General features: G+C 43.3%; 1 protein-coding gene across 4 annotated transcripts in view; it reads left to right on the forward strand.

Annotated features, from left to right (window-relative positions):
- GSK3B (glycogen synthase kinase 3 beta) overlaps nucleotides 1–16,435 on the forward strand; it is a 227,808-nt gene that overhangs the window by 69,755 nt on the left and 141,618 nt on the right. For all 4 annotated transcript variants that reach the window (XM_075905473.2, XM_075905448.2, XM_075905459.2 and 1 more), the window contains exon 2: nucleotides 7,126–7,319. In XM_075905473.2, the coding sequence (XP_075761588.1) occupies nucleotides 7,126–7,319 (194 nt within the window). The remainder of the gene's footprint in view (nucleotides 1–7,125; nucleotides 7,320–16,435) is intronic.

The following is a 16,435-nucleotide window of genomic DNA, read 5'->3' on the forward strand; positions in this document are numbered from 1 at the left end:
GTAGGAAAAACTTCCTATTTGTTAGGGTGCTTAAGCACTGGAATGAATTGCTGAGAGCTTGTAGAATCTCTGTCATTGGAGATATTTTAAGAGCAGTTTAGATAAACATGTATCAAGGATGATCTAGACCAGTGGTCCCCAACGTTTTGGGGCTGCCGGGCGCCTGGGGGCGGGGCCGCTCATGTGCTGGGCATACGGGGGCGGGGCCGCTCACAGGCCACATGACTGGAGGCGGGGCCAAGCATGTGCCGCGCACCCGGGGCTGGCACTAGCATGCGCTGTGACCCCGGGGCCGGAGCCGGCACGCGCTGCAACCCCGGGGCCGGGCCGCCCATGCGTCTGGGGCTGGCACCTGCTGCACGCCCGAGGGCAGGACCAGCCCAGATTGCTCCGCGGGTGCACAGAAATGGCCCAGTGGGCGCCATGGCGCCCACAGGCACCACATTGGGGACCACTGATCTAGACAGTGCTTGGTCCTGCCATGAGGGCAGGGGACTGGACTTAATGACCTCTCAAGGTCCCTTAAAGTTCTAGTGTTCTATGATTCTAGCTCTCTTGTATCCCTTCTCTGTATTTGTCACTCCATTCCAGAAAAGTAGATTAGCACTATAGTTTCTCAGAAATTTTCCAATGAAATAGTTTACTTCAAAAATGCCCATTTGTCCAATCAAATAGATGACAAAACAATCAAAATTCATCAATTTTTGATCAACTTTGTGGCAGAACGCCAGAGCAGTCTGCCCCCTCGCTTCTACCCTTGTCTTAAGCAGGGTAGGCAACCTCTTCAAACCAAAGAGCCAAACTACATCAAAATTCAGAATAAGTGGTCAACCAAGAGCCATGTAAGGAATGCCCTTTTGCATGAGTGAAAATATACAACTTCATATTATTAATTGACCTGATGATTAATAATAGCGTAAATTAAACATACTCACAGACTTTATTTAATGGGATTTCTGCTGCATGGGCTGCTAGTGAAATGGATAGGGGTGGCTGTGCGGTATCTGGGTGGGAGGTGGAATGTTGGAGAGGGTGAGGATGCGAGGTTTGGATGGGAGGTAGGGTGCAGGTGCAAGATGGGAGTAGGGTGTCTTGCTGGAGGGAGGGGGCAGACTGTCTGGCCTGGGGGGTAAGTGAAGGGATGTACAGGGTCTGAGTATGAGGTCTGGGGAGGCCACCTACTTGCTTTCTCGCTGACTGTAACATGGCCTCCGGCTGCTCTCATGCACTGGAAGAAAGCTTCCAGGCAGGATTTGCAGGGCAAGGCTCTAAGAAATGTTTCCCAGGGAAAGAAAATGGCCATGCTCACAGAGTTCCTGGTTCCCTGCACTCCAGGGGAAGAAAAAGGGCAGCACATGGAGCCATTTTTCGCTCTGCTTCTTTCCTGCACCGCATGCCAGATCCAGCAGGGAGGCTTGGGACTTACTCTCCCCTACCCCTGCAAGAGGACATCACTGGCGTTCTAGTCTTGTGGGGGTCTGTAAGGCTCTAGTGCTAGCACTGGCTCCCTGCTGCGGGGAGAGTTAGGAGGACTGAGCTGGGACTCCAGAAGAGCCATATCTAGCTCCCTAGTGAGCCGTATTTGGCTTGTGAGTTATAGGTCGGGGGTCCCCCCCATCCCTCTCGCCCTGCTCTGAGGGATGGAGAGGCAGAGCAGGGGCAGTCTTCCTGATTGTATAAGTGACTTAAGAGTGAGTCTTTTTTGAAAGTCCATGGCAAATCACTCAGTTGCTTTTGAAAATCTCACTGAATGTGCCTTGAGAAGCTTTCCTTCCAGAGACTGCATCTTGCAGATCACAAGCAATAAAAGAAAATAAATACACCTCAGGTATTAGAATTAAATGTTCTTTCTGTACATTCTTCTTCTGAAGTGTTGACTAATGCTTGATCAAATTAACCAAAATTAGAAACAGCTGCAAATGTAAGCAATTGAGCTGAGATGTATAGCTGTACTTGTAGTGTGAAAAGGTCATTTTACCACCCCTGTTGCTCATCGGTGGAACATAAGCAGGATTCAAGAGAACTGGAAAAGGACCTATCTAATTTCTAATCCAGACAAGAATTAGGGATGTGCAAGTCCTTTTGTCTCTTCACCGAAAACTGCCGTATGGATGACTGGGAGGGATGCAGAGCAGTTCTAGAGGAGAAAAGGGAATTGATGGAGCAATTGCAGGAGGACATGGAAAGGTATAGGACGGAGTCACAAGCCCAAGGTTCATTGCATGAGGCATCCAGGAAATTGAGATACATGAGTATGGAGAAAAGACCTCTTAGAAAAGAAGTGGGCATTAATGATTTTAGTGTGGATATTTTTAATGAGGATCATGAAAATCAGATTGGAGGGAATCAAAGTGGGGAATTGGATTAAAGAGAGGGAAAGTGCCAGGTATTTGAATGGACCTCTCAAGGAGTATAGAGAAGGTGCAATATGGGGTTGCAGGAGGTTTTGGTTTAGAACAGATAAACAGCCTGAGTAGAGAGAGACAGGAACCAGCATGTGTATGTAAGGGTACGTCTAGACTACATGCCTCTGGCGACAGAGGCATGTAGATTAGGCTACCCGACAGAGTAAAATGAAGCGGCGATTTAAATAATCGCCGCTTCATTTAAATTTACATGGCTGCCGCGTTGAGCCGACAAACAGCTGATCAGCTGTTTGTCGGCTCAGCGCGATAGTCTGGACGCTCCCCTGCCGACATCAAAGGGAGTTGTCGACAACCCAGGTATGCCTCCTGGGATGAGGCATACCTGGGTTGTCGACAACTCCCTTTGATGTCGGCAGGGGAGCGTCCAGACTATCGCGCTGAGCCGACAAACAGCTGATCAGCTGTTTGTCGGCTCAACGCGGCAGCCATGTAAATTTAAATGAAGCGGCGATTATTTAAATCGCCGCTTCATTTTACTCTGTCGGGTAGCCTAATCTACATGCCTCTGTCGCCAGAGGCATGTAGTCTAGACGTACCCTTAGGGAATTGAAATGTGGATGGAGTGAAAGAGGAAGTAAGTGAAGCCTTCAGGCTTTCATACAGAATCTTTTCTGCTTGTCATGCTTCAGAGTAGCACATAGTGTTCAGAGGGCACAAAGTAGAAAGAGAACAGGAGAGAACCTCCTAATTTCTCTTGTTTACTCTGGAAGGCAAAAGTGAGAGAAAAGAGGAGGCAAAGAAAGCACTTCTGTGCAGCAGTATGGCCAGGCAGGAGGGCTGAGAGAGTCACCTCTTTAAGGGGAGTAGATAACAGCACTGGGAGCCTGTTTCTGCACTGGTACTGTGTTTAGCGGGGTAGTTTTTCACACCCTGAGCCAGAAACTGACAGTATAGTAAAGTGGCATTACCCCCCCCCCCCAGTGCAGTAAGTTACACCCCCCTCCCAAGTTAGTGTTGTAAAGCCTGCCATTTAAAAGTAGAAGTGTAGTCAAAGCCCGATAGAAATCTACAGCCTCAGTATTGATGTGATTAAATGCCTTTCACCAGTAGCTAGGACCTAGTGAAGCATTTTCCAAGAATATAGATTTCCTAGAAGCTTGTCTTCTGTTCTTAAAACTCAGAAATGTTTCACTGAGAGTAACTGTTGATTTTTGGCTATATCCGTTTCCATGAGTTGTATAATAGAGCAGAAATGTAGCCGTTTTAGTCTGGTGTAGCTGAAACAAAATACAGGACTATGTAGCACTTTAAAGACTAACAAGATGGTTTATTAGATGATGAGCTTTCGTGGGCCAGACCCACTTCCTCAGATCAAATAGTGGAAGAAAATTGTCACAACCATATATACCAAAGGATACAATTTAAAAAATGAACACATATGAAAAAGACAAATCAAATTTCAGAACAGAAGGAGGATGGAGGGGGGCGGAGGGAAGGTAAATGTCTGTGAGCTAATGATATTAGAAGTGAAAATTGGGGAAGCTATCTTTGTAATGGGTAAGATAACTAGATCCTTTGTTCAGACTCAGGTGAAAAGTGTCGAATTTTAGCATGAATAACAGTTCAGAGGATTCTCTTTCAAGTGCAGTCTTAAAAGGCTTTTGAAGCAGCATGCAGGTAATTAAGTCAAGACAATGTCCTTTCTGGTTGAAATGGCAAGCAACTGTTTTTTCTTTGTGATCCTGTCTAATATCTGTTTTCTGGGCATTGATCCTTTGGCGAAGTGTCTGAGACGTTTGTCCAGTGTACATAGCAGACGGACACGTTCAGGACATGACAGCATAAATTATATTTCTGGATGCGCAGGAATATGTGTTCTTGAGAGACAGACCCATAGTCTCCTATAGAGAACCACCTAACTTCAAGATGATTCTTACCAAGAGCCACACTAATACCAACCCTGGTACCTTCCCTTGCAACAAACCCCGTTGCCAGCTTTGTCCACATATTCGCTCTGCTGATACCATTATTGGACCTAACCAAGTGAGTTATAAGATCAAGAAAGAGGAAATGCAAATGAAGTGCTGATTAGCATATGGTGTGCTTCATTTGCATATCCTCTTCCGACCCTTTTTCCGTGAGAGGTTTTATCACCAAAAAACGCAGTCTAAACATGGCTTTTTCGGGGGGGGAACCTTTTTGAAAGAACCCATATTCCTCCAAAAAATGAGGTTTACAGTTTTTCAAAAAGCTTTTTCCTGAAAAAAAAAACAACCCTATGTTTAGACTGCATTTTTTGGCAAAAAAAACTGTCTGCTGCAAAAAGGTTCGGAAGAGGATATGCAAATGAAGCATGAAAATATGCTAATCAGCATTTCATTTGCATTTCTTCTTTCAGAAGAGGAAAGCAGTCTAGATGTACCCTTAGTGGTTCCATGTGTTCTAGCTGAGCTGATCCTTTTGAAACCTCAGGTGTGTTCCTGCCCCTTTAAACTGCTGAAAGGGAGAAAGAACATGAATTTCCAATAGTAATAGAGAGGTAGCCGTGTTAGTCTGATCTTGCTAAAACAAGAGGAAAAACTATGTAGCACTTTAAAGACTAACAAGATGGTTTAATAGGTGATGTGGTCTGAGGAAGTGGGTCTGGCCCACGAAAGCTCATCACCTATTAAACCATCTTGTTAGTCTTTAATGAATTTCCAAGATACTGATGTTGACCTAATTCTGTATAAACTTAAACAATGAGTAGTCCTACAGCACGTTAGAGAGAAACAAAAAATGAAGATTATGGTATGAGCTTTCATAGACACAACTATTTAACGTTTACATTTTTTGTTAGTCTGTAAGGTGCTGTAGGACTATTTTTTGTTTTTTCAGTTACAGACTAAAACGGCTACCCTCCTAAATTGATTCTTTGCCTTGTTGCTGCTCTCAGGGTTGTCAGTACATTTGGACCTCTCTGGTCTGGCACCCTTGGTACCTGATTGGTGTCAAACAAGGGAATTTGCCAGACCAGGGGAGGTCACCTGCTACTGCTCCCCCAGCCCATCTCCCCCTGCGCCTCCAACTGGGCTGCCATGCTGCTATGGCCCCGGCAGCCCATACTGCTGCATCCCTGACCCTGCTACCAAGGCTGTTGTGGCAGCGTGTCCCCGGTTCCACTAACGGGGCTGCCGTGTCCCCAGTCCTGCCTCCACTCCTGAGACTGCCGTGTCCCTGGCCACACTGCTCGGGCTGCCGCAGCCCTGGGTGTACTACCAGGGCTGCTCGCTCTCTTGCCATTGGGTCTCCCAGCCAGGACTCCCAGGTCTGGGAACATCCATGGTCCTGCTGGACCATAGATGTTTCCGGACAAGGGAGTCCCAGTTTTTGGCAGTCCAACCTGTGGTGGTAGTGGAAAATGAAACAAAAGAATTGGTGATTCGTGTTTGGAAGAGATTGTTACTGCCACAGGTGAATGGACTGTTCATTCACCTTTTAAAAGGACCATGCTTGGGTCCTTGAGCTACAAGATTGCCTCTCCCTCATAGCTCTTACTGCCTTACAAAGAGGGGGAGTTAGGGTATCCTGCAGAGTTAAGAACTTTTGTAAGGTAACGAGCTAAAAGGGATATCTAAGTAGCGCAGGGACCTGGAGCATTTAGCAGCTTTCTAGGACACAGGGAGTTAAGGTAGGAATGAAGGTGTATTCACCACTTTGTCTTCTGGGACTTGGGGAAAAAAGGCTCATAACTGAGACACTTTATGCATTTGATTTAATAGCTTTAAAGCTGAATGTTTGAAGAGTGTAAAACAGGGTGTAAACTTTTACTTAAGCAGTTTTGATGACCGCAATCCAATCAATATCTGTGAACACTATAAATAACTTCACTATTTAAACTATTTTTCTAATGCACGTTATGCATGAGTACATAAGTGTGGTTTTAGAAATGGTGTAATTTCTGAAGGAAGGGGAACATCTTGCAGATTTGAAAAATAAATCACTTTAAACATTTATCCTAAACTTTCCGAAACTACATAATTAACTTCTTAAGCTAAAATGACTACCATATGTATAAGGTTATCTTATGCCTTTTTAGGAGCATGGGTGTGAGTGGGAGCAATTTGTCAAATAAAGCTCAGTTTGCATTGGGAATTTATCTCGGTTGTGGTTATCAGTAGCCAGCCACCAGTGTAAGTGAAGCAGTGCAAATGCCTAGGTAGGCAGCTCAAGTTGTGATAAAGTCTAGTTTGCATAGATGCAGCTTAACCTGGTTTCAAATGGTGTTAAGCAGCAGTGACACAAATTACAGCAAAGAGGATTTTCTGTGGTAGTGAAGTTACACTGGTGCATCTAAACAGGTGTCTAGGTGCTGAGGGCTGATTGCAGTCTTAACTATAGAGTTGTGACAAGCACATCCAAAGTTGTTTGTAACTAGACATATGTTTGAAAGTGTGTGTTTGTGTTCTACTGGTTAAACTGGCAACTTGGTTGCTATAGTTGAAGTAAAAAAATTGGAAAGTGGGTTGATGTTAATTTCAGCAATATAAATAACAAAATTATTGCATGGAAGAAGCTAGAAATTGGTACCCTGGTACATATATCTCACTAAATAGGTCCCAAATGGCATATTACATTTTCTTTTGCATGGGTTCTATCCCCTTCCTTGCCATGTTAAGATAATTCAAAACTGAATAAAGTTACTCTATCTTCAGTGATATACTGGTTTATATGCTTGCTAATGCACACGTCTTAACTCCATGTTCTCTGCTTTTTTCAGGAGACAAAGATGGCAGCAAAGTGACTACGGTGGTGGCAACTCCAGGACAGGGTCCAGACCGACCGCAAGAGGTTAGCTATACAGACACCAAGGTGATTGGAAACGGATCTTTTGGTGTTGTGTATCAAGCCAAACTCTGTGATTCAGGAGAGCTTGTGGCCATTAAGAAAGTTCTTCAGGACAAAAGATTTAAGGTGAGATTTACATAAAACTTGCATTGATTTTAAAAGTCTTCCTGTAGTTCTGCTTTTTCTGATTGCAGATTTTTTGGTGACTTGCTTTTCTTTAGAGTTCACAGGCATAATAATGTATCTTGAATCACCATCATTATAATTATTTTGCTTGGTACATAAGGAAGAAATTTGAAGTCCTGATTTGAAGGTGTTAGTGTCATTTCTTGTATCAAAGTATTTATGGTCCCAAATTGGGTTCCAGTAGTAAACAATTAACCAGGGGAAAAAGGGGAAAGTTCTTGGTTAAATTATTTTTTGACACGAGGAGACTTCACTGATTATAGAACACTAGAACTGGAAAGGACCTCAAGAGAGCATCAAGTCCAGCCCCCTGCCCTCACGGCAGGACCAAGCACCATCTAGATCATCCCAGATAGATGTGTGTTGAACTTGCTCTTAAATATCTTCAGTGATGGAAATTCCACAATCTCCCTTGGCAATTTATTCCAGTTTTTAGGAAAAACATTCTGCCTGTCAGGGTGGTTAATGTCCAACCTTCGCCTCCCTTGCTGCAGTTTAAGCCCATTGCTTCTTGTCCTATCCTCAGAGGCCAAGGATAACAATTTTTCTCCTTCCTCCTTGTAACACACTTTTAGATACTTAAAACCTGCTATCATTAGTAATAAGCATTTGGGGGAGGGGTTGTGGGGTGGCAAAGGCCATCAAGCTTTGTTCTAGCTAATTATATCTGCAGAACTTGGTGATGTGGACGACTCTTCTCAAACAGTGAGAGAAGCCCCCCACCAGCTGATATAGCAGTAGACAGAATGACCATAGGGGAATTGGGACTCACTGTGGAGCTAGTCGCTAAGGAGAATTTTAAATTTAATTGCTTAGTCTATCAAAACCTCAATATTAATAATAACCAAAAAGTGAATGTTACTCTACCCAGTTTAAATGCACTCTTAAGTGTGGAGGGAGAAGGCAAGCAGTGGATTAATCAGGACAGGTGTCACTCTGTTTATTGTTCAGAGTGTTGCAGCCGTGTTTGTCCTACGATATCAAAGGGAGAAGGTGGGTGAGGTAATATCTTATTTGACCAACTTCCATTGGTGAAAGACAAGCTTTGAAGATGCACAGAACTCTCTTTAGGTTGTCTTGTACTGCACAGAGTATTTGCATGTCTGCTAGGTGAAAGCAGCTCCTGTCCCTGAAAACCCAGGTACAGCATCTTGGAATAAGTGGTGTTGAACATTATACTGTGTCTCCTATGTTCCTATATCAGTATAGGATCACTATAAATTTTGTTGGCATGATCCAGATATAAAGATTTCCAAGACCAAATGTAAACAAAAAGTGCAAGTGAAAGAAGTGGTCAGTTTGAAAATCAAATATTCAAGTAGTGACACCTAAGATAAGCTGGGTTGGGGAAAGAAGGAGAATCATTCTCCTCCCTGCTCCCCAGTTTGCTTTCGGGATATGAACACCTAATTGGTTATGTTGGTAAGCATCATCCTCTGGTTAACTAGTACCTGGGAGCAGCCCCCCACTCGCAGCCCACTGCGGCTGAAGAGCTGCTCCAGCTTCACAGGGGTCAGCGGCTGCCCCCCTTGCAGTGTTGGGTGGGAGCAGAAGCTGGCTGCCTTGTGCAGCAGGGAGGAGAACAGATGCCACACTCCTCCATGCTTGAGGCTGCTGGCTCCTTTTGTCAGTGTTGTCCCTGACCCCCAGATCCTGCTTAAATCTAAGATTTAATCAGTTAACTGATTAACCAGGATTTTACATCCCTAGTGTGCTTATTTTGTGCATTTGGCAGCACTTAGTCAGTTTTATTGTTGGTAGTTGTACTTCCAGTTTCCTGTCATAGCATGCTGACATCACTGTCCTGGACTGCTTTGCCAGAGCTCATACACACCCTCTTCCTTTGTCGCAGCAATACTGTTATCAGTAGTGGCATCAGCAATTCTGAATGGTACTGAGTAGGCGGAGGCAGGTGAGTGCACAGAAAAGGGAGGCAGAAGGATATCTCTGTGAAAGGAATCTTGCACTCATTTAAAATCATTTTGTTTTAACTTTTCTGAGAAACCCGATATGTAACTTCTTGCATTCTTCTACTTTCTGTCAGAGTGCTGATCCTAAACCTTTTATATATACAATAAGGACTGACCGGGGAAGGCATGAGGCTCATTGTGAGGGCAGTGAAGAGAGAATTCTATGGTTGAGGATTAGGTAAATGATGAAGCTAGTCTGCCTTGAGAGAGATTTATTACAACCCCCCTTTCCAAGTGCATGTTCTAATATCCATTTTATTTAAAAAAAATGAGAGACTTCCAATGAGGGAAAGAGGGTTGATGCCAAGGGTGATATTGGGAAGGGAGTTTCTAGTCTCTTACTGTCAAGTGTGAAATGAATGGTAGGTGTAGCAGAAAAGAGTATTGAGATGATTGGCAAGTTTTGAGCCTGTTTCCACGTGAGTCCGTGGAGAGCCGGAAGTTGAGAAACATTACTCCCCTTTCGTGTTAAGTTTAACCTGAAAGTTGTAGCTGTAATTGGAATTGCTATGCTAACACCTGGCAATTCTTAAGCTGATCTGTCAGCTTTGTTCTATAAAACACGAAAATCTTTTCAGCCATTCTGGATTGCATGCTTCCTGTAACTGAGCTGCCACCACATTGTTTAAATGCGAACGAGGCCATATATTGACAAAAGTGGCAAACAAATGGTTTCATATGGCAACTGAGATAACATAGAAAGCTCCATGGTTCAAACTGTCAGTGAAGTGCATATTGACATCTTCCACATTTTAAAGATTTGTCTTTATTGTGGAATTGAACAATCATGTAGAGAAATAATGAAGTAGTGCAATTATGTTCTTTATTATAGGATGTGCAAAGGACAATTTTTTTCAAATGCATAATCCTACTGTAATGCAGTCTTTGATTCCTTAACTTTTTTAATATGAATGTATGGACCAAGGAGACTTATTTAAATCCTGTTGTGCAATGTTCCTTGCTCTTGTGATCAAGTCAGAGCCCGAGATTCGAAGACCTGATGTCTCTGTAGATTTGTCACCACATTAAAGATAAGGATGACTGCAGTCACTTCAATTCATGCAAATTTAGTGCTACACATGCAATTCTTAGTTGAGCAAAGTGTGAGCACTCCACATTTAGCAGAATCGTTCCCATGCTGCTGGTTTAATTAGCATCAGTGGTGACTATGCTGAATGCCATTAGCACAATGTTTCCTAAATGGTGTTCTGTGGAACATCGGGGTTCTGTGAAGTGAAAATAAGGGGTCAGCGAGAAAATTCCATTACAGTAACACTTTATGATTTAAAAACATAATTAATATTTAATGCATATTTTTTAGCTTTATTTTTGTACACATTAAATGTGATTTTTGTTTTTAAATATGTGCAATTAAACTAAATGTTGATCTCATGACCGTGTTTAGCATTTGTTTATTATCCTTACTTATTTGTGATCTACTTTTTTAGCTCCATATATGACTGTTATTAGGGGTTCCACAACATTCTTTTGAGTTTAAAAGGGTTCCGTGGCCAAATAAAATTGGGAAACACTGCATTAGCACATGAGAATACTAGTCTATAGAAAGTAAATTCTAAAAGAGTACAAATACACTTGTCAGCTTGTTTTCCTCTTTTTGTTTGTTTTCACCCATACATGTTGTACACAATAACTCCTTCTTAAATAGCTACTTTATTTACTAGTCTGAATTTTAACTGAAAGTATTGTTATTAGCTTGTGAGTATTGTTCAAAGGATTTATGTTCACATAAATGAATCAGTCATATTTCTTGCCATTTACTTGAGAAGAACAGTAAAATGTTAAATGATATACATTGGCACAAATAATGGAGGAAGAATATTAATATTCCTACCTATATTTTTAAGAACTTTTGTGGATTTGAATAATTCAGCCTTTAGCATAATCTCCCAGTTGACTGCCACTAGTGACCATAATCATTCAACTTCAAAGGGCATATTGGAATCTGTAGTCTGCAGGCTATCTCCATATAAACAATGAATGTGGCTGTGTTCTACTTTGTATTTAGGCAATTTAGGTTTGCTATTGAGACTCTGGAAAGCTGCAAAATTGGACCTCAAACAGGGAAAAACTTCAGATACTATGGTATGTGTAGTATGTAATATATATATGAAACAAGTTAAGTTTGTTATGGTGTCAGGGTAGGGGACTCCTTGTGCCCCTGCCTGCTGCAGCAACCTCCCTACACCCCCAACTCACAGAGGGCTAGGCTGGCTGGACCTTTAACCAGTTAAACAATTAAAATGATATGTTTAACTGCTTAACTTTTTTAACGAGTATTTAATTCCCTAGTTCAGTTTGATCTGTTCTACTAGTCTTATTTATTTGGATGCAAACCATTCTTCTTGTTAGCAGATTAAAGATGTAAAGAAGAGTTTCTGTTCTTAGTCCCTGGTACATAAGGGGCTGGCTGGCTGAAGATCTGTTGTTGGTTTTTCTCTAAAGGTGCAAAACATACCCTCTTTGATAAAATTTACCAGTCAAATCACAGACCTTTTTTTTTTTTTTTTTTTTTTCCCCCCCTTTAACTTCATACTGGAATTGGGAAGCACACCTTTGCTTTCAGCTTCTCTGGTTACACCAGCAGTTTTTAGGCGCACACTCACACACATCATAGCACTGTTATAGCCAAGGATATTGGCATCCACTCTGGATCAGACGGTACCACACTAACTCATTTTGCTGGCATTTATATGTAAGAGGCTAGAGCTTGGCCGTAGGCTTTCTAAAATATCATCCTCCCCACCCCCCAAATAGCACCACACTTAAGATAGCAAGTTGAGCCTTATGCAGAATCTGGCCAGGTTAATACCAGGGATGTAAGTGACTAGTTTCCTCCCCCAACCCTGTCTTTGTATCAGAGGCAGCAAAATGTGGGGGAGAGCAGGACCCGGTGCTGCGGGGAGCTGGCTTAAAAGCCAGTTCCTCCCAGCACCGTCTCGGGGTGGGGCAGGTCAGACAGAGGTGCAGCGGGGAGACAGCGTGAGCAGGAACTAGTTGGGAGGAGGCAGTTCGCTATTCCCGATGTGCCTTTCAGGACCTGTTGCAAGTGGAGACTGCTTGAGTCCCCACTCACCCTGGGTTCTCCATTGCATCTCTGCCTTTTAAATGTAGTAAGGAGCCCCACATGGCTCTTACTACATTTAAAAGGCAAAGGCTCAGCAGGAATAGCAAACGCCCCTCCCATCGACTAATCGAGTAATCAATGTAAATTCCACTGACTACTTGATTAACTGAAATTGAATATCCCTAGTCTACACTACACCTGGAAGGTTGGCGTAAGGTACGCAACTCTAGCTATGTAAACAATGTAGCTGGAGTCAATGTACCTTAAGCTGAGCTTGGTGTCGTGTCCACTGCGGGAGGTTGATGGGAGATATGCTCCCATCGACTTCCCTTACTACTCATAACTTGCTAAATTGAACCCTGGAATGTGATCACCTGGGCATTCATCCTCCTGTAAGTGGAGACGTGGTCTGTGTTTTCCCTGAAGTATAAATTAGGGATGTAAAAGTGTAGTCAACTAATTGATTAGCAAAAGCATATAGGCTAATGCTATAGACTACATACATTTCCCTTGCCCTGCCAGTACATTTTTTTAGCAGTCTGGCTCAGTCCTGGCTTGCAACAGGTCTGAGACCTACTGCTGATGCGGCTCTGCATTTAATGTGTATTAGGAGCCAGGCAGGCAAGGCAGCCCATCTCCGTTCTGGCTTGCGCTGGGTTTCAGAGCGTAGACCTCTCTCCTCCTACCCCCCGACAAGGCTGCTGCCACCCTGTGCTGCTGCCTCTTTCTCAGAAGCAGCAGTGCAGGGTGACAGGCAGCTGGTCCATGCGGGGAGCTGGTTTTTAAATTGACTCCTCTTGTGGACCAACTTCTGCCTGACACTCCACACTGCTGCCTCTGATACAGTGGCTGCCAGCCCTGCCTCTGGGGACTACAGAATAGTCGACTAACCGTTAAAATTACATGAGGCTACTCGACTAATCAATTAACTGATATTTAACATGTCTAGTATAGATGTGTCCCCTCTAGCTAGCATTTGAAATCTTAGCATAATTTGGGAGCGGCCAAACGTACTGAACCTCTGAGCCTCATATGACAATCTTCAGAAGTTCAAGAGCTGGGGTGCATCTGTCTGAATTTGAGACATCAGCCTCAAGGGAAATGCCTGCCATGGTTTGAGACCTTCAGGGCTCAGGGGAATGGAGTCTTGGGGCTTCAGCCCTGCATGGAACACCTGCCTCACCCAGAAGAGCTAAAGCAGCCCCTCCTTGAAGCTCCCAGCTGCTGGCTGCTGCTTCTCCGTGGGGAACTGTAGGATGTACTGATGTAAGTGAGTAGTGATTCGACTAGACAACTACTCACTTCCCCCCATTGCTGCCTCTGTATCAGAGGCAGCAAGGGGGTGGGGGGAGCGGGAGCCAGTGCTTTGGGGGAACTATCTTAAAAGCTGATTTTTTTCCCCCAGCACCGTCTCCGCGGTGAGTGGGTCAGGGGAGGCAGAGCCTCAGTGGTCTGGGACTTAGCGTGAGCCGGGACTGAGCAGTCCCAGCTCGTGCTGGTCCCCACACTGCGGCTCTGCTTTTATAATGTAGTAAGAGCTAACAGGCTCTTACTACATTTAAAAGGCAGGCAGAGCCGCAGTGGTCCGAGCCAGCTTGAGCCGGGACTGCTCAGTCCTGGCTCGCACTGCCCTGGGAGCTAACTCCCTTATCAATTAATCAAGTAGTCAATGGAAAGTCTATCGACTACTTGATCAGCTTATTTATTGCTACTTAACATCCTAGTAGGAAGGAGCCACTGAGAGTAAGGAGGATGACTGAAGCTGCTGGGGTGGGGACAAAACCTTACATTTGTACCTCTTCACTCTCAGCAGGTGTCTGTCAAAACCTCTAAGTCCCACCACTTTGCTTTAGGGCAGAAGCCCTGAGGCCCCTCCTCTACAGTTTGTTAGAGACTGGGTGGAGGGAGAGGTCTCTTGTTCAGCAGTTTGGCTTGTGGCCAGAATGACATTTGTACTGAGGAGACTGATTTAAATTTCCTAGTGAGGTTACTAATTACTTTGGGAATGCAAAATTAATCATCTGTAATTAGCCTGGGGACAAGAAGGAAGGGTTTGCAATCTGCAGGTAGTGGCTTTACAGTGTGGAAATTAGTGATGGGGAAATATCTGGCATTGCAAGAAGTTTTAGTCTCACACCTATTTTTATTAAAGCATCTGAGCTCAGGCCCCATCTTTGTGTGCTTGAGATAGTATTCGTGTGTGTGTGTGTGTATATATAGTTCATGTTATATTGAATGCTAACATATCTTTCCAGACAGAAATACTACATTAAGGCTGAGAATACATATTGGAACAAAGATTAAAATATCCCTGTTAAGTTTCTTATTATTCCCAATCCAGGAAGTTCACAGAGTTAAAGTTACACATTAAAGGAAATACAAACATGTTAAAATATGGAAATGCTTAATTAAGGTATCCAAACTGTCATAACTCTACCCTGTAGTGAGGTCATGCAGTAGCCAGGTGATTGTTTAAGATTTTAGTGTATTTGGTCCCAGATTAGATTAAATTGATATTTTTTTAAAGTGGACTTTTTTTTTCTGTCATGATGTTCAGGGCTCGCCAAGCGGCGGTGAGCCCTGCTCGCCAGCCATGTGGGTCTGCGGTCTGTGCATCCGCAGACCGGGCTGCGCCGGCCTTGCGTCTTATAATCTACTCGCCCCAGGCGAGTAGATTACATAATTTTTCGAGCCCTGATAATGTTACTACATGTTAGTTGTGTGAGAGACTGTAATTGGAGCGGGAATATTGGGAATCTGCAAGGAAATCCTAAACAGCAATTTACTTCATCTTATTTGCAGATTTCAAAACTTAAAGTGAGATGTGTTTCAGATTATGGTCAGACTCTCCACTTTGTCTGCTGGATGGCATGTGATCTTTAGCAATGTATTTCCAGAGTCAACACAATTTAAACTTAATATTTCTGTCTATATCCATCTTGCTCTCTCAGTATTTATTTTTAAAATGGGATTGAAAAAATCTGAAAACTCAGTGCTTTTGCAGTACTAGTATTTCATATGTCTGCTTACATGGTTAGGATTCCCCATTGGATAGACCCCTTTGAGTTGGCCTATGCAAGGATAGATAGGTGAAGAATTTATTTAATCTGCCTAGGGAGAGGTGGGAGGGGACGGGACACAAAGCTCTTGATGGCCAACCTAATATTTCATCCTGTTAAAATGTGCTGAATACCTCCCTATACAGCCAGTTGAACTACAATGGTGAGCCCCAGGGTAAAATTTCAGTATTCTTCAATGCATTTGTGAGGTTAATGCTAAATAACAGATCACCATAACACACTAAAGTATTGTGCTTTACCTACTTGCTGTCCTTCTGAAGCTCAGTGATCCATTGATTTATTGTCCCATGAGTTCAAATTAGTCCTATGATTTTTCCTTCGCACTTAGGGTCTGACCCTTACAAAAAGCAGTACCCACTGGTCCACTTCAGTCAGAGACTTTTTCTACAGTATGGTGCTTGAAAAGGGGGATGGTTGTGGGGTGAAATGTGCATTACACTGAACTCTTTCTCCAGCCTTTCTAGAAAAGAAAAAGTGACTTATGTAAGTGAGAAGTAGTCTGAGATGTATTAATATAAGGAGATTTACGAACCCTGTTTGTGTTAAAATGCTGCAATTTAGGCCGCTTGGGAGACCTATGCCTCATACAACTCATTTAGCAGCATTGCATTCTGACTTTTAAAAGTCCCACAACATGAGGTTGCCCAGCTACAAAGGATTAGTAACACTTTTTCACATTTGGGCTATATTGTTTTTTAGCTACAGCTGTTGTATGAGTGAAGGCTTACTTGGCTGGTTTAACCTGAACACAGCCTATTGTTTTTAACAAGAATATAAATGAAATAGAATGATTACCAAATACTCAAGCATATACTCCTACTGGGAAGAGATTTGCCTGTTCAGTTGGTGCCCCAAAGCAGGGCTTTTTATTTATTTTTAAAATTCTTGGCTCCTAACTCAGACCATTATCAATTTTGTGGT

Source organism: Pelodiscus sinensis, chromosome 1, assembly GCF_052426305.1.
Source record: "Pelodiscus sinensis isolate ZL-2025 chromosome 1, ASM5242630v1, whole genome shotgun sequence".
NCBI lineage: Eukaryota > Metazoa > Chordata > Testudines > Trionychidae > Pelodiscus > Pelodiscus sinensis.